At 51.8% G+C, this 17640-nt stretch overlaps 3 protein-coding genes across 3 annotated transcripts; all 3 read left to right on the top strand.

Annotated features, from left to right (window-relative positions):
• Positions 1 to 4548: 4548 nt before the first annotated feature.
• On the top strand, positions 4549 to 6690 carry MIND_00573200 (Dimethylaniline monooxygenase; the record flags this gene model as incomplete). The annotated part of the gene is made up of 11 exons (XM_037362495.1): positions 4549 to 4817; positions 4869 to 5028; positions 5074 to 5115; positions 5170 to 5547; positions 5598 to 5687; positions 5758 to 5996; positions 6047 to 6123; positions 6172 to 6333; positions 6380 to 6461; positions 6515 to 6560; positions 6610 to 6690. 11 exons carry the CDS (start codon positions 4549 to 4551, stop codon positions 6688 to 6690), a joined length of 1626 nt encoding a protein of 541 aa, XP_037220416.1.
• Positions 6691 to 6844: 154 nt separating this feature from the next.
• Positions 6845 to 9325, top strand: MIND_00573300 (Peroxidase; the record flags this gene model as incomplete). Its single annotated transcript, XM_037362496.1, has 14 exons — positions 6845 to 7244; positions 7291 to 7370; positions 7425 to 7482; positions 7529 to 7566; positions 7615 to 7671; positions 7718 to 8258; positions 8302 to 8347; positions 8397 to 8521; positions 8566 to 8590; positions 8637 to 8726; positions 8781 to 8836; positions 8888 to 8966; positions 9020 to 9237; positions 9294 to 9325. The coding sequence occupies exons 1-14, from the start codon at positions 6932 to 6934 to the stop codon at positions 9323 to 9325; spliced, it is 1758 nt and encodes a 585-aa protein (XP_037220417.1). The 5' UTR covers positions 6845 to 6931.
• A 239-nt stretch (positions 9326 to 9564) lies between these two features.
• MIND_00573400 (uncharacterized protein) lies at positions 9565 to 10554 on the top strand (the record flags this gene model as incomplete). The annotated part of the gene is made up of 3 exons (XM_037362497.1): positions 9565 to 9741; positions 9792 to 10049; positions 10099 to 10554. The coding sequence occupies 3 exons, from the start codon at positions 9565 to 9567 to the stop codon at positions 10552 to 10554; spliced, it is 891 nt and encodes a 296-aa protein (XP_037220418.1).
• Positions 10555 to 17640: the final 7086 nt, after the last annotated feature.

Below are 17640 nucleotides of genomic sequence, written 5' to 3' on the forward strand. Positions count from 1 at the left end.
ATGGCCTACATGTATATTGAACCATACAGTACTCTTTATTGTGCTGCGGTGTCTGCTCTACTAGTATTGGATTTAGGATAATATTATAATGTGATCATGTGGAATATAATCAAAATTTTCGTTTGTAACATACACTGCGTTGTTCACCTCTCATTAATCATATTCCTGGAATACTGTAGTATTTCGATCAACTGTCCGGCCATTTTCATTTTTTTTTCATGGCCGAGAAGGCCGAAAAAAAATTAATTTTTGATTTTAGCTATTTTTTTTCGAGGAGTTTTTTTTGGTCGTGTAACGCATAACACGGACACCTTATCACAATACTACAGTATGACATTTTAGGCACCATTTCTCATTACAAAGGCCCACTAGAAGATAACTTGAAGAAGAAGGTCAATAAGCTTTTATTACGTATAGCTGAAGGTGTGTTGATGACAATCAATGCCAGTGAGAGTATCTTGCTGACTGTTTCCCCAGCACTGGCAGAATATATATTATCCATTAATATGGTAATTCTACAAAGCAATACATTACTCCTAGGCCTGATACTAGATAGGAACAAGTTTCAATAGTGATCACTCTACTGAATATAGTGTAGAATCCCTGATCAAGTGTCTGCTGGCTAACCTAATACCCACTTTTGATTTAAGGTGATTTTTGTCAGGAGTTTTTCTTTCTTGGTAATGTAATGTGTAATATGAACACTTGATTGAAATGGTATAGTCACCTGACATTGTTGGCTCAGAAGTCTTCTATCACTTGGTTGGCAGAAATAAAGCCACTCCAATACCACTTTCTGAATGGGAACTGCTGTGACACTGTCAATTCCCTTTTGTTTTGGACTAAGTGGTATCCTATGGTATATCAGGACCTTAGATCCCGGCTCCTAGTGACATTCCCTAATGATTGTTACCACTGTAATAACCTCACTTCAGGTTGGTTTAATGTAATTTTGGTTCGATATTATGTGTGCTTTACGTGCAGCATCAGAACAATGCCATAGTACCCGTACGGGTAAAACCCGTGTACCCGCACTAGTGATGCTCAGGTCCGGTTCGGTCCGGTTCTCGGCCACTTTTGGCCGAACCGAGAACCCCGGGTTCGGTTCAAAATCGGGATTTCCCGAACCTGAACGCCGAACCTCGGTCCGAACCGGCCTCTGAACCGGCGTTTTCGGCCTAATTTGGCCGAACTTGGGCCTCGGTTCGGTTCAAAACCAGTGTTGGCCGAACCTGAACCCCGAACCTGGGTTCAGTCCAGTCCGGTTCAGGTTTGGACCGACTTTCCGAACCAGACCTGCCCATCACTAACCCGCATGGGTATGGCCTACCCATGCAGTTGCCTATTCAGATGAAAACTTGGAGAATTTTGAGATTTCATGAATTTTCAGATATATTTAGTATAAATTCTGGCTAGTAACAGCCACCGGTGGTTGCAACAGATTTCACCTATCACCACCAACCTGTTGTGGCACCGAGCTGATGTCAGTCCCGGACATCGGAAGGATGAAGACACTGAGGTTGACTTGACATTATCCCATGATCATTATGCCATCGGACCCAGAATGCCGGATTGATACCTTGGAGCTGTGCTCGGGACGTTGCAACGACACATTCGGCTGACATCTTCCCAAACTGTCCAGAAGATGATTGACGACCCAAGCAGTGCAGCCGCAAATCAATCAAAAATGATTGGACTATGACAACGAAAAATTTTCGTTTGTCACACAGTACTTCTTCTCTTCTCTTCCCCCACCCATCTTTTCCCTGTCTAACCCGGCCACAACGCAGGACACCCACTCCAGCCCAGTCGTTGGCAATGGCAACCGACCTTGAGCTCGACGAGTGAGTCTTCACCTGTTGTGCGTCTCACACCACTTTTCTCTGCATACCGTAACTTCACCGCAGCGACCACAGACCAGACCACCCTGAAGTACCATGTGGATCTCCACAGGCAGCCTCACATGGATTAACTTTGTCTCCGCACTCACCCACTCGACCTTCAAGATCTCGCAGATGTCTGCCGACGACGCAGGCCTGTCGAGCCGTAACAGGTGGCTGGTGTGTCTCCCCTCCCCCATTTTCTTTATCAATTGCAGTGGTGCTTGCTGTCTCTGGCATGGTCATCCGGCGCTTCCCCGCGGGCATGAAGCTCATCACGGCCCCCTGCTCATTCGCCACGGACTGTGCCTCGGGCTGCTGCCCCAAGAACAGTAGCGGGCACCCCCGCTAAATGTGGCTACCAAGGGGGGTCTTGGTAGCGGGGAAAGAGGCCCGGAGGTTGCCATTACCCTCCCGGCTGCCTCCCTGCCCCTCCCCACTGTGCGCGCTCCCTGCCGCCTCCCCCATGGCCTCGGCGTCGTCGTCACGATCGCCGCCCGCTGTCGTCGGCCGTGGAGCTTCTTGCTCGCCGGTATCAGGCACCCCGCCGCTGCTGTCAAATAGTCCGCCAATGTCGTCCTCGACATTGCCCTCAATAGTGAGCTCAATTCTTCATCAATTCAAATGAAATAAATTGATTTCTGACAAAACTTGATGATCGCAACATGATGGCGGTGTCATTGATGTCATCTACTGATCCCGCCCTCCCCCGACGCCCGCTCGACACACCCGACATGCCTCCCGACCCCTCCACCCCCAAAAATGAAAAAGTTGCAGAATGTTGGGAAAATGATCCCAGTAAACCGCTACTTAATGGGAGGGCGGGATCAGTAGATGACATCAATGACACCGCCATCATGTTGATAGGTATAATAGTGTGATATAGCACTAAAAGCAGCTTTGATGGCTATTAACTATTAGGCTTCTAGTCGGGCTGCGCTCCTTAGAAACACATGCCCGGAATAGAACAGACAAGTTGTCATGAAGCCAGCAGGGTTCAAGTCAAGCCAAAAGGGCCTATTATAGCAGTCCCTGCTCATAGTGGGCGTGGGGTTTGAATCAGGTTGTCGGGGCCCAATGGGTTGCTAATAGTACTGGTACCTTGTTGCACAGAGAGAAGTGGTATAATAGATGACTTGTCTCAAGTTGGCATGGCCTGTTCACTCCTACTTCTCAGGGTCTTCTTTTAGGAATCTTTGTCCTCTCATGGTTGTCCTTCCAATTGCAAATTCCATCCAGCCATGAAGTTTAACCTCAAGCTGAGCCTTGGCTGCACATTTTAATCTGCCACAGACCATCCTCTCTAGTGCTGGTGCTGGGTCACCGAGGGCTGTAATATGGAGCACCTGACAATGAGAGTGTTGAAGTACACCCAAGTCTCGCCGGCCGGATAATGTCACTGCCAGAACGCGATCACCGACGCCAAGCCTCTGTGACTTTCTACGAGATTCTATTGACTCATTCAGCTAGAAGCTACTAGATCTATTAGAGTTGTATAAATACTGGTGTAGTACTCTGTAATAACCATTGGTTCTTCCCTTCTTTCTTCAACAGGGAGGATATGCACCTCAGAAGCAAGAACAAACACATGGGAATCATGTGACCAAGAACAATGTATTAGGCCCAACACCGAGCCCAAGTCATGGCAACAGCGAATAGGGAGGAGTGCTAGGAGGACTAGGAGTAGAGCCTGGACTGGATGAGATGTATAATTGTCTTCTCTACAGCCAGGGAGGAGCAGTGTATTTTTTGTTTAAGTGTCTGAAGTGAAGTATAGAACATGGCTGTGTCATTGCTCCACACTGTGCTGTACTTAAGTTAAGCTTGCCTGAGGTAAAATCAGGTGCCTAGCAAAGCCATATGTATCTCAGTCCTCTGACTACTGTAAATTTGTTCTAAATTACTGTACCATTTCATTCAATTCTCCGTGGCTGTGACCTGTGATGTCTAGGCTGCTCCCGTCCCATAATATTTAACTCAATTTCAACACCATTTTTGAAGAAGATCTTTGGTGCACCTAACTTCAAGCTTTCTCATCTGGAGTAATAGATTTAGGATAGCTGAGGCACGTTGCTTCATGTTTGATCTTGATACATAAACCTAAAATGATGTTGATAGTTGTGTTAGATTAAGGACTGAATATACTACTGTACTATTTCGATTAATTGTCCGCGTTACGCGTTACACGCGGTCCCGGCGCGGACACCTGTGGCTGCCCTTATGCATTCGAGTCCGATTTACCATCAAATCCAGGCCTAAAAAGGCAATTTTTCGTTCCGGCTGACGCCGGACTTGCCTTTTTATGGTAATCCGGACACCTTGTCCGGTGGACAGTTTGCAGTATATTTAATTCTGCTTGGTCACAGGCTGTGACCAAGCTACGATAGGTAATTTGGATAATCAAGCACGGTTTGCACCTAAGTAAAACCCCTTGACAGATTAAAAGATAAGCCATACAAATCTAGAATGAGTAAAATTCCTGTTGATAGCCTATAGGTTTGAAACCACCACACACCAAGGTTCGAACGCACACACCCGTCAGCTGACCGTTTCGTCGGCTGATAAGTCGGATTCATGTCCGATCGGATCAAACGAAGGTTGCTTCTGACGTCCATCTTCTCGCTCGCTCCAATGCCACCCCAACCCCGCTCTCCCATCCAGAACTACCATGGTCTTGTTCCACGACTACTACCCTCTACTCCTTCTGGCTCTCCCAGCCACTCACGCGCGTCAGGCCGCTTTTTCGCTGGCTGATGAGCACTGGACGCCGCTGCACGCAATACGCACTGTCGCTGTCGTTGGCGCGGGACCGGCCGGTCTGCAAGCTGCGGTAGCGCTACAAGAGAATGGCCTCTCTGTACGGCTTTTCGAGCGCGCGCCAGCGCCCGGCGGTAATTGGTTCTTCTCCGAGCAGCTGCCTGCGAGGGAGAAGTATCCGTGCGTTGCCTTGCTTTCTTGCTTCGGATGCTCTGCTGACTGTAACTGTAGAAGCAACTCAGGCGATCCGATGGATGAGGAGGCTGAAACCCCACGTCCAACAACAGTCGAATACGTAGATGGCGATGATGGAAAAACGTTGGAGGAGCGCTGGCGTGAGCATTGGGCGCCGCGGCCAGTATGGAAGGACATGCGCATTAATGCGCCCACGGTGTGTTGTTTTTCGTCGTGCTTCGCTTCTCTGACGGCCTTAGAGGCGGTGACTAAGCTGCCAGATGTAAACTACCCACCTGGGACCGTGCGTCGTCAATCTATCTCTCTTCCTTTGCTGCCATTTGATGATTTTATACAGCCTTGGGAAGCCTTAGTACACGATCTGCAGCGTCATGTCCGGGCTTACGCCTCGCTTCACGGCCTGAATGTGCTGGACGCTCCGAATGTCACGTCCTACTCCACTCTCGTTGAGGGGCTGAACAAAGTCGGCGATAGTTGGAAGCTTACCTTGCGGCGCATGCAGCCATTCTCTGGCACTGTATATGCGTCGCGGCTACGTGTGGATGTGTGGGAGGAGTCCTTCGACGCTGTGGTTGTTGCGGTTGGTCACTTCCCCAAGCCATATATCCCCGACATCCCTGGCATACATGAATGGAGCCGAGTGCGGATGGCGGATGGTCGGTGGCCACTTTACCATGCGCAATCTTTCCGACACCCCGAGCGCTATGCAAATAAGGTTAGCACCAATTTCATCATAAGTGACTCCACACTCGCTGATGTTGGAAGACCGTGCTTATTGTCGGGTCTTCCGTCTCTGCGACTGGAATTGCGCGGGAGATTGCCCCGTATGTTTCGCGTCTTTGTGTTAGTGCACGGGTGCGTTGGTCTCATTCTTCTGCATCCATATTCCAGTGTTGGTGCTGACTGCCAGTGTCCTCTGGGCCAGCGTAATCCAAATCGCGAATTCTACGACCTCAACATCGTGCTTGCATGGCCCGAAAATACTGAGAAGCTTGGCGAGCTGCTGGAGTTTATGTCCTTTGACACTGACGCACTGCCGGAGACCCTTGTCGGAGGCAAAATCCGTGTTCGGGAGTGGGGCGGAGCAGGGGAGACCATCTTGGAGGGCATCGACGAAGTAATCCTGGCCACGGGATACCGGCGAGAGACGTTTGTCCCCCACTTGTGAGTTCTGCTGTTGTTCGGTGTGGTTCGTCGTTCAATGGCCCATGCAGAGTCGACCCGGTCACTTTCAGCAATCTCCACTGGACGGGACACTACATCCATGACCCGACACTGGCGTATGCGCATGGTGCGTTACTCTTGCTGGTAGTGTACAGCAATCGATTGACGATTACAGCTGTTCGCCCGTGGACCCATGGCCGCTACCAATCGCTCGGCTTTGCTCGGGTCTGGCGAGACCCCCCGACCGCGCGGCTCCCGAGCCAACGGCAGATGTGGGAAGACTATGTCCAGGCAAAGTGGCAGTTCGGCGCGCCGCTGGATATCTTTCCGCAGGAAGGTCAGCACTGTGAAACGCTGAGAGTCAATCCACTCATGAAGAGCAGCGATGGTGCGCAAGTATCTCGCGTGGCTAAACGCCGAGGCTCTCGAGCTTGGCGGCCCAATGGTCGAACCGTTGCCCACTGAGTTTGTGTTATATTTTCCGGTCGGGGTATCATTCCGTTCATCCTCCTTAACAGAGCTCGGGAGGTATATGCGTACTATACATCGCGCCGTTGGCGCAAGGTCAGCAGCGCGCTGCCCTCATCCATGTTGTCTCACCATTTTGGGACAGGACTTCATAGATCACGATGATTTCGTCCGGTTTGACGAGCTTCCGCAGCGGGAGTGGCCAAAGCCGGGGCCGCCCTTGTAAACTGGATGTATAAGTGTGCATTGAATAGACCTTTCATTTGACCCTCCGGCATAAGGTAAACCCGGCTGGAATCCGCCGTTGACATACAGTGTATGTGTCATATCACTTTCGGAAGCACCAACTTCCGTACGGGTGACGTTTTTTAAGGCTTGCCTTCTCCCACCAACCAGGAGCTTCAAGTTCTTTCCCTCGCGCGCACAACGCCCTCCACTCCTACCTCTCGGAAAGGCCACAGCCGACGATGGTATCGCCAGGAGTTGCATACCTTCTCCGTTCCGCCATCGGCGTGCTGAGCAAGCCCCTCCTTCTCGTGCTGTCGGTGCATCTGCTCGCCCATCGCCTGCGTCAACCCGTGCCAGGATGGGCCACGGTACTTCTTGCCTCCGCAAGCCTGCCATTGTATGCCGCGTGGAGCGTCTGGCGGACGAACCGCCGCCAGCGCCGCGAGGCGGATGCGATGGGTGCGCGAATGGCGCCGTATGTCCCCGGAAAGTGGCCGGGCAACTTCGATATCATGCGGCAGATGATGTGGAACCGAGCAAATGGCTACGTTGGTGAGTTGCTCTGCCGTGTTCGCTGGCTTTCGCTGACCTACTGGAGGCGACGGGCTGCGCGAGTACACGGAGCAGTATGGGCCAGTCGTGAACATTCGGGTGCTGTGGATAGACATGCTGTTTACGGTGCGCCCGTGTGTGTTGCTCGTCGTGTTGCTTGGCTCAAGTTGCCGGTGGCAGACTTCGCCAGACCATCTGAAGCAAATACTGGCAACTGACTTCAACAACTTTGAAAAGGGTCCGCCCGCTATTATCTTGAATTCAATGATACTAAAGTGTCACAGGTCCTAGGCTCCATGGCGTCTTGCGCAGTGTTCTTGGCGTAGGTAGTCCTTAACGGTCTCCTCCACAGCCCATTGACGGTCGCCAGACTGGAGTCTTCAACTCAGACGGGGACATGTGGAAATTCCACCGCGGGATGACGCGGGTGCGTCCCTTTCTCCTGCCAATCTCGTAATAACGACCTCCGGCAGCCGTTCTTCAGCAAGGAACGCGTCAGCCACTTCGACCTTATTGACAAACACGCCACCTCCGTCATCGCGACGCTCAAATCCCGCGCGCGGGCGGGATATGCCATTGACTTCCAAGACCTCATTGGGCGCTTCACGATGGACTCTGCGTCGGAGACGCTCTTTGGGACGTGTGTGAACAGCCTCCAGGGCAGCATTCCGTATCCGCACAATGCTCGCTCCGCTGGGACCGGGATTGGCACCAGCCAGGACAACACATTTATCGAGGCGTTCAACGCGGCGCTCGAATTCGTCACGCGCCGGCAGATGCGCCGGTCGGTTTGGCCGCTCTGGGAGCTCTGGGGCGACAAGACCGCGCGGCACATGAAGATTGTCAGCGCTTTCCTTGATCCAATCATCGCGGCGGCGGTCGAGCGGAAGCGCGTGGCGGATGCGGCCGGCGCGGGGGGAGACCGGAAGGAAGCGCAGACGCTGCTCGACGAGCTGCTCAACTCGACGTCGGATGTTAAGGTGTTGAAGGATGAGACACTCAATATTCTCCTCGGTGCGTTCATTCGCTTCCCAAGCGGCTGCTGATCAGTACACAGCCGGGCGTGATACAACTATGCATACGCTTACCATGGTGATCTATTTGTACCTCTCCGTTGTGCTGTTGAGTCTTGGTCAAGCTGACAGCTGGCAGCTTGTCCCTCTATCCCGCCATCTGCGTGCGCCTGCGGGCCGAAATCTTGACCCATGTTGGGCCTGCACGTCGGCCGACCTACGAAGACATTAAGGAGATGAAGTACCTCCGCGCTGTGATCAATGGCAAGTGCTCTGAATATTGAAAAATTTGGACTTATCAGGTACAGAGGCCTTGAGGCTATACCCGCCGGTGTATGTCAATTGTGCTGCGCATTGCGCCGATTTCTGAGATCCGTAGGCCGTTCAACGTGCGCGACTCCATAGAAGCCACGACCTGGCCGTCGCCCGATCCGAATGCGCAGCCGATATACGTGCCGGCACATACCCGGTTCGAATCGTTTTGTCCTGTTCATGAATGACTGTTTGATGTGTTCTGGATTAGGACAGCCTATTCGGTACTGCTGATGCAACGCCGGAAGGACCTGTGGGGGCCCGACGGTGCGCCCGGTCATCTTCTCCTCTGTCCCCGGCGAACTGACCACCAACCAGCGGACGAATTCGATCCCGACCGCTTCCTCGATGAGCGCGTGCAAAAGTACCTCCTGAAGAACTCGTTCCAGTTCCTCCCGTCCGCCCTCCCCTCCTGCCTTCGCTTTACTTTCTAACCCCTCCCCCCAACAGCTTCAATGCGGGCCCGCGCATCTGCCTCGGGCAGCAGTTCGCGTACAACGAGATGTCGTTCATGCTTGTCCGCCTGCTGCAGAACTTCAGTGCGTTTGCCCTCGCGGAGGATGCCTTCCCGCCGTCAGCGCGTCCGCCCAGCGCGTGGAAGAAGGCCGCGGGGGAGGAAGGCGATAGAGCGCTTCCGGCCGAAGATGCACTTGACGATGTCGAGCGAGGTGCGTGTGTTGGCCAAAAGCGCGGTGGATTTGCGCTGATAATGACATGCTTGTAGGGCGGGATGTGGGTTCGCGTTGTCGACGCTAACGTCTCTGAGGAGGTTTAACAGGATGAATGGCACGATCGTGGTTGAATCTGTACATTTACGATAAGAAGTAGCCTTTCACTGCAAAATCAAGGTCCGCACGGTCAAGCGCTTGTACGGGCGTCTGTTAGGTAAACACCACTGAGACCGGATCCGACGTCCCCGACGCCACGAACAGCAGCTGTCAGGATTGTGACGTATCAGCGGGTATAAAACGGGAGGGACGACGAGCAGCGGTCTCATGCCCTTGTCACCGCCCCCCGCCACAGCCAACACGTATCCGCCGCAGTCGCCGGCGCCCAAAGACCCTCCCTCAATACCCGTCGAGCTTCTCGCTGCGTATGCCATCGGGGCAAGCGAAGCGGACGAGCGCGAGTTCAGCTTCTACGCGAAGCAGTTCGATGGCCAGCTTGTATTCGTGAGTCGATGCGGAAACGGCGGTCACGGAGAACTTACGCTGTTCCTCAGTCAGGTATCTTCTCCGCGATCGTGGTTCAGCTTGTCCCGCAAACATATCCCCTGCTACAGACCGACAGCCCCGGGGCCTCTGCTATAATCATGAACGTCGGATTCTTCGGCGCGTTAATTCTCAGCTTGTGTACTGTTATCATGGCGCTGCAGTGTCGAGCGTGGTTGGATGGCTACGAGGCCTTTCGGTTGTCGGCGTGCGACCCAGCAAAGAACTCGCGCGAGGTGTTGGCTGCCGCATGTCGGTTGCGGGAATACGTGCGGTGTCCTGTCTTCACGTTATGAGTATACTGACAGAATGCCAAAGCGCTACCAAGGACTCACCAAATTCCACGTGCTCTTTGCTGCGCGTTCTTCTGGTCCGATGATGATTTACGGCGCCTTCCTGCTGTTCTTCGTTGGCCTCATCGTGCTGCTGCTCTCGGCGAACAAGCCCATCGCCATCGCCGCTATCACTTTCCTCGGTCTGTTCCTATGTGGCCACCTCATCACGACGATTGTGCCCTGCTTCCGCCCCGATGCGCCGTATAAGACGCCAATGAGTGGCTTCATTGTTGCGTGGTACCATGGGTTCCGTTTGGGGAAGCCGCCTTCCCAGGAGCTCGTGGATGGGGTGGAACGCGAAGAAGTGGAGGGGCTGGGGGCCAATCTGGATAAGGATATTCTGGCGTGGCTGGCCAGAAACGGGAGTAGCAACGTGGTGCGTGAGTTGGCGGAGAGAGAACTGCTTTCAAGGCAAGGGAAAGGAAACCTTGAGGCATAACGCGAAACGTTGTACTGCCACGTACGATGCTGTTCCCGCTCCCTCGCCAAAACCGTTGTCACTACCGCTTGCCGCCCTACTACGTATAAGCCATAGGTCGAAATCCCGCCAAATCCCGTCCGCGATGCCCATTCGACCTTCCGAATCAAGCGACGTATTCGCGGCGTGTTTTGGCCGCGGATATATGTCGATAGCTGCCTCGTCGTGGAGAGTGGCTCTGACAAAGGAGTCAAGACTGAAGTGTCGCGGAAAAGAAAAAAGTGACGTGTCACAATCGGTGATCCGCGAGACACGGTCCCGTGCCATCAGTCTGCGGCTCCACGATGATCTCATTGGTGACCTGCAGCCCCAACCATGTATATAAGCAGGTGCGCTTGCTGCAGGGGCCATACAGCAACTATGACTTCGAACGCAAACTCAAGTTCCGGACCCAAGCTCGTCGAGAGAGTGAAGTTCGCCTGTTTCTCGTGTGTGTCCTGGACACAATGCTGAAAGACATGCAGAGGAGCCGCCCATGCCGTCCATGGGATGGGCGAAAACGTCCGCGGGACTATACTCGGCGGCGCGGATACCGTGTTCCACCACGACTCCTCTGGTGGCGACATGATCGCTGCGTCGGGGCGCGAAGAGGCCCGGATTGGTGCAGAGCGGGCGTATGGCCTCGACGGCAGGGACACAACCCATCTGGGAACTGTTACCGACACAGTCCAGCATCGGAGCGGACAGCCAGGACACCCCAATTCTACCACGACGGTCGAGCATCCAAACGGTAGCCTTTCGCAGCCATATCACGATCGGACCGGTATGTGACGCTCTGCCTACAGCGCGCGATCCACTGAGTGCATTGAAGCGGTTGCGCACCGTATCCCCGCCTACGACGGCCCGGGTAATGTCGCGCAGGACTTTGCTGAACGACGTGTAAATCGGTCGGCGGAGGAGCCGCAGCATCACCGGGACGATGCCATTGATCTAGATCGTTCCAGGGCTGCCACGTGAATGTCAGTTACAACGTGATTTTAGTCTAGATTAAGCATTGTACCAATATTGTATTACAGGTGGACTTGAAACTGGGGTGTCTCACTGCGCAGCCCTTACTATGATGGAGTCAGGACAAATTAACTCAACTGCCATTTTCATACAGATTTTGTGAAGTAGAGCTTAGATTTTATGCATTTTTTATATCAATTGTATCTAGAATTTGCGAAGATTCATTGCTGATAATCTCTTATTAAAAACTTGAAGTTTTCTTCTCAGAAAAAAAAATCAGAGTTTAGTAAAAAAAAAAAAAAATTAGGGTCAAAACTGATTATTTGTGCAACAATTTTTTGCTGGTCAAAAATTTGGTAACAAACAAAACAGTGAAAAACACCTTGAGTTTTTCTTTGCTAATTTTATCTTGATAAAAACTACATGCAAAAACTTGAAAGGTTTAACATTCGTGTCAGGGGAACCTCCCTTTCGGCCCGGAGACACGCCCGATTCCGGTCCGATTCCGGTTCTGACTCCGGTCCGGCCCTCCATCTCGCCCGCACAATCACCGATCCGTCAACGCCCTCCCGACGGTCGCCCTGGGACCTCGCCTGCGACGCCGCCCAAGCCTTCTGTGCCTGACAGCGGCAGCTACGGACAAGCAGTATATAGTCAGCTCCCTAGCAGGCGGACCCTTAGAGTTTCTTCTCTTTGGATCCTCCCCTGCTAGGACCTTGATCTCAGGCCTCCAGGGTTGCCCTTACAATTCAGTCTTGCATGGCCTGAACTGAAGTCTGACAGTCCTTCTGCCATGAACAACATGGCATAGTGGACGGCCTTTTCCTTGCTTGCCTCTCTGTTGACTACGAAGGCCTCGGGGGCAAGGCAGGCGTAGGTTTTGACCCATCTCGAGACATTGAAACTTGCACTTGAGGACTACTTCAAGGCAAACTACCTTAAATTTTAATTAAATAAAGAAGGGACATACCAATAGACTGGGCTGCAGGCTGAGATGCCTAATAAGTATTATGAGCTTTGCAGCAGCAGAACTGCTTACCATGGCTGCACATTAATGTCAGCTATTAGATGTGCACCAAATCAAAAGCTTAACACATTAGAATCAGAACTGACGTCTAAGGATACAGTAATGCTTTCAGGAGGAGGAGATGGGTTATTATGTGTAGTAGAAGCCTGCAATAGGTTAATCCACAGGTAAATGGGGTGGAGAACAACTAAAATACATGTGTCAACTATAGTGGTTTAAAGCCACATCACTGTACTTGGGATGCTGACATGCCCTGTTGAAGGCTGCGGATTTGGCGCCTTGGCTGAGGTGACCTTCAGGGTACCATTAATGTTAAAAACTGGAATCAGCTGGTTGAGAGTGTGGACCGGAATACCATTCTGGGTGACATAATTTGTGTCAATGAAGTCGGAGGTGGCACCACAGTCAACCAGGCCAGAGAGCGAAAGCTTCAACACACTTGTGACAGGAGGTGGAGTGAGTTTGCCCCAGGGGCAGCAGCAAAGCTTCTTTTCCCAGGCAGTGAGGCAACAAAGGTAAATAACCGGAGTTGGAGAATTGCTAGCAAAAATGTGGCTACTGGTAAAGAGCCTTACTCACAAAACTGGGCAACAGCCTAAGGGTCACAGATTTCATACTTTTTAAAAAATCATTTTATTTATAATTATGTGTTAGATCATGATATTAATGATAGAATGAATAGCGTAAGATAAAGTGATTAGTGTGGAACGATTTTTGATGGACATCAGTGCTTTTGATGGCTATATCAAAATACATCAAGTTCAGCCCAATTAGGATGTATACCTTTGCCCTAGATTACAAGCCCACCTAGATGATTATCCGGGTCTTTGGCCCTGAAGAAATGGTGATTTGCTTTCTATATATGGTAATAGCTTAGTCATAGCTATCAAAGTCATTCAGATATTGACAATTGATTCAAGATCACATTTCTTGTCATGATACCTGGCTATGGCTGGATGGGCCCTTGCCCAATTTTATGAGTAACACTCTTCACCAGTAGCTATGTTTTTGCTAGCAAAAGTAGGTGCACATCCTGTGGAGACAGAGTTAGTCAAAGTGGGGGCGGGAGAGGGTATGTCTTTTGTTTCGGGCTCGTTGTAAGGCAAGGGGATTGATTCATCATACAAACAAGTGAAATAATTTATGGACGTAAACAAGGGCACACAGTCACTTGTCACAGGGGACAAAATTCTCTCCGGCCATCAACTGTGCTGCTGTTTCTGACATGGCAGCTGTGCTTGTGTAGCGGGTAATTAACTTTGTTAATATTTTGTTATCGAGTTCTTGGATCGCTTTGTCAGGATGTCCATTGAGCGGACATTGGCAGGGAGGGGGCAATCCTGGGTGAGATGGTTCGCATCACCGCACCTGAAGCAGGCACGACGAGGGGCCTAAGCCCTAGTCCATCCAACTCCATAGAAATGGGAGATGGAGGCACCAGAGTGGGGGCGAAGTCGGGACTTGGTTGACTGGAAATGGAGTCCAAATCACACCACCAGGCATCTTGGGGGCAGCTGACTTGATCAGCTTGGCCCAGACCAGGGCCTTGTTTTGATGGAGGGATTCCGTTGTTGATCACAGGATCAAGTCCATGGTGGAACTTGGTTACCTTGACTAACATGTCCTCGAATCCGGCAAGGTCCATCAGGTCCTTGAAGTTGTCAGTTTATTGGTAGACGTCCTGCATACCCATGTGACTGGCGGGAGTTTCCAGTTTGAAGAGAGTGTGATCTTGCTCACTGAACCGGAGTCGAAGCTCAGAAACGAATAAGCCCCAGGACAAAAACAGAAACGGGGCTTTGCTTCTGTAGCACTCTGCACATTGCAGGTCCTTGTCACAGATAAGACCCGGCCTGTCTACTCCAGCACTGGTGTTGGGCCATTGTGGGCCTGCAACACATGATGGGGAACAGGCACCCCAGTAGGAGGAACGCACACGTGGGAAGCACATGACTGAGAACAATGTGTCAAGCCGTTGCCGAGCCCAACTCAATACCAGGGGATTGGGGAGGATTGCTAGGAGGTTAGGAGTAGTGCATAGCCCACTGTAAGGGCAACCTCGCGAGGCTCGAAATTAGAGTCCTGAGCAGAGGGGGAATCCTTAGTGAACAAGCCAAGGAGCCCTCTGCCCAGGTGCACTACTATATACTAGTGACCAGAGTAATGATAGAGTGACTGCGTAGCAACGGATGATGGGTTGGAGAAGTCAGGTGTCGCTAATGGACCCTAGGTGAGTGTCGAGTAGCCCTCGAAGCTCCGGAGAGGCAGGTTTGGGACCGTGATGCCAAGGGAGGGGCCCAGGCATCCCTAGAAGGCCCAAGAAGGGCTTCGGGAGGTCCAGGCTGCCTCTGGGCGTCTCCGCTTGTGACCGTGACGTGACAACCGGAATCGGAATCGGAATCGACTCCGGGTGTGTGACCGTGACGTGACAGCCGGAAACGGAGAGGGAAGGCGTGGAGCGGAAAGGGAAGGAGTCTGGTCTAGCCCAAGGGCCGGGGAGTGTCGAAGAGGACCAATAGGAATGGCGGCCAGCCATGACCACTGGAGGGTAGTGACAGGGGGTCACTCGGAGACGTCCCCGGACGTCTCCAGAGAGGTGGAGGTGTGAGGGCGTGCAGCCTGGGGCGCTGCAGTAGGCACGAGCCTTAACGGCAGTAGGCCTCACCCAGGGGAAGACCCATTGACAGGGGCCGTGGTGGCGGAGTGGAGAGCGGAGCCATGGCAAAGCTCAGCCATCTGAACGTAAGCCCGAACGCTGACATAGGTTGGGGACACCCAAGAGGTCTAGCGGATAGAGATCGTAGGGAGACCTTGATAAGTAACAGCCCAGAGAGGCTAGAAGGCCATAGGCTCAAGGTCTCGGAGGGAAGTGGTGCACATCCGGAGAGGTCTCCGATGGCGTTAGTGATCCCTGATGGTGATTCCGGAGGGACTTCCGGAGGGGAGTGGCCAGGGAAGTCGAAGACTCGGGATCACTGGATGTGGGATGTGGTGCAGGCAGTGGAGGGAGAGCGTCAGGGTGCGGAGACCCGGAGACGCGAGCGGAGACGCAGCGCTTGATGGGATCAAGTGACGGCATCAGGGTTTCCCCTGACACCCACAAGGAATGTAAGATCATTCTTTCTGTTGTGAGGAATGAGGGCAAGGAGGAGCAGGAGAGGTCAAATTTAATCTTGTTTCTGTAATATTGACTTTAGCAACAGCCTTGCAAACCAGTGGATCTCCTCAAAAGGACTTCACAGCTCGCTATCAAGTGCAGCATCAGCAAATGCTTGATGAGCTGCAGGAGTACTTCCATCTCCCTCATGAAGACTTCACTTCATGTGACCCAGTTAAGTGGTGGGCCGCATGCTGTGTTCAATTCCCCAATTTGTTCTGCTTGGCGTGGGACTTGATAATAATTCCTCGTAAGTCTCAGTATTGCATTTGTTGTGTCAAATGGACTTAAGGAGAGAATAGGTTCTGCAGTTGCTGTTAATCAGATCTTTTTAGGTGGGCAGGACACAATTTCCCTTTGCCACTCCCATCTGAAGCTTGATACAATTAGTACTTTAATCTTGGTGAAACAGTGGCTTTGACTTCTACAGCATGAAACGCGCGAAATGCGAGAGATGCTGAATGCGGAAACAACTCCACAAACAAACAAAACCAACAAATCGTGGTTGGTGTGTTCGGGGCTCCATGGAAAGTATATCCATGCTGCAACCCATAAGAGCAACATGAGGGTAATGACCAAGTTGGATAAGAAGCTTGAGTGTAGGTGTGGTTGTGATGATGAGATCAATGTTGATGTTGATGGTAGCTTGGGTGAACAAGGTGGTGGTGGTGTTGTTGTTATTGAGGTGGGTGGAGAAGAAGAGGGTGTTGACCCAGAGGAGAGCAGGTGTGACACACAGAGCATGTCTCTGGTAGCCAAACATACTCCCAACATCAACCCACTCCAAAATGAACACAACCCAAATCCAACACCAAAACCCAAAATGGTAGTGGTCACAGTCACAGTCACAGCTGGTATGTTTTTGAGATTTGATATGTTTTCTCTTGTTTTTGTTGTCTTTCCTCCCATTATGCACATGCAAACCACCAGCATCAAGAGCAACAACTGCCACACCAAGAATGGCATAAACAGCTCCAACATGGGTCGCTCAATCCAAAGAGGGCGACGTTCCATGAAGGTAAGCGCATCTGAGCATAGTGGAGTCTTCATCCAATCACATAGACCACAGGTTCAGTGTTGGTGGAAAGTCTCTCTCTTCATATGTTGTCCCAATATATCGTTGTTGCCAAGTTCAAAGGTTCCAGATCGCTTATCGTTATCGTTATGTTATCGCGTTATCGTTATCGGGTTGTTGCCATCAAAGGTGAGCCAAATCCATCCCAAAGGTGGGGTGCGATTCACTGTCTAAACGGTACAAACGGCGCTCAATTTATACCTCAGCCCGGCCGCGGCCTATGCCATCTCCGCGGTCACGTGCTCGTCCTCCGGTCTTTCCGCGGCCCATTTCTGACATGTTTCACCCAACTCCGACGCTTTCTAGCGCCCCTGGACCCCTTCACGCACGTTTGGACCCCTAGGGCCTCGACCCGAGCCAGTTTGGCCTCGGAATTCGTCCCATCGGCGCGTTTGGGGCGCGTTCGGCCTCGGTCTGGAACCGGCCGGCGCCGGTTCGCTCCGGTACCCGTTTCAGCTCGCGAAAGTCGTCCGCGGGGCCCCGCGCGTTCGATTCCAGGCGCGTACGCGTCGCCCGCTCGACAAGCATGCTATTATTGAGATTGCTGTGTAGATTACATGTAAACATAGCTGAAAATACAAAGCCTGTATACCACTACAGTTATCTTATCAACCATCCCATACTATGAGACCCTAAAAATACAGAGTAGACGGCTATGTTTGCAACAGTCATTGCTGCTAATCTGCTGTAAAACCAATGGCCGTTGCTGTTATGGTAACGGCTGGCACCTATAGTTCTAGCTGGAATTCTTTGGCACATCATTTATATATAAACTCGGAGATGGCTTCGTTGTCAAGCAATGCCTTGAGTGGGTAGCCCTGGAGGTCATTGATACCCTGA

This window comes from Mycena indigotica, assembly GCF_014461135.1.
Source record: "Mycena indigotica strain 171206Taipei chromosome Unknown Mind.scaff0005, whole genome shotgun sequence".
Lineage (NCBI taxonomy): Eukaryota > Fungi > Basidiomycota > Agaricomycetes > Agaricales > Mycenaceae > Mycena > Mycena indigotica.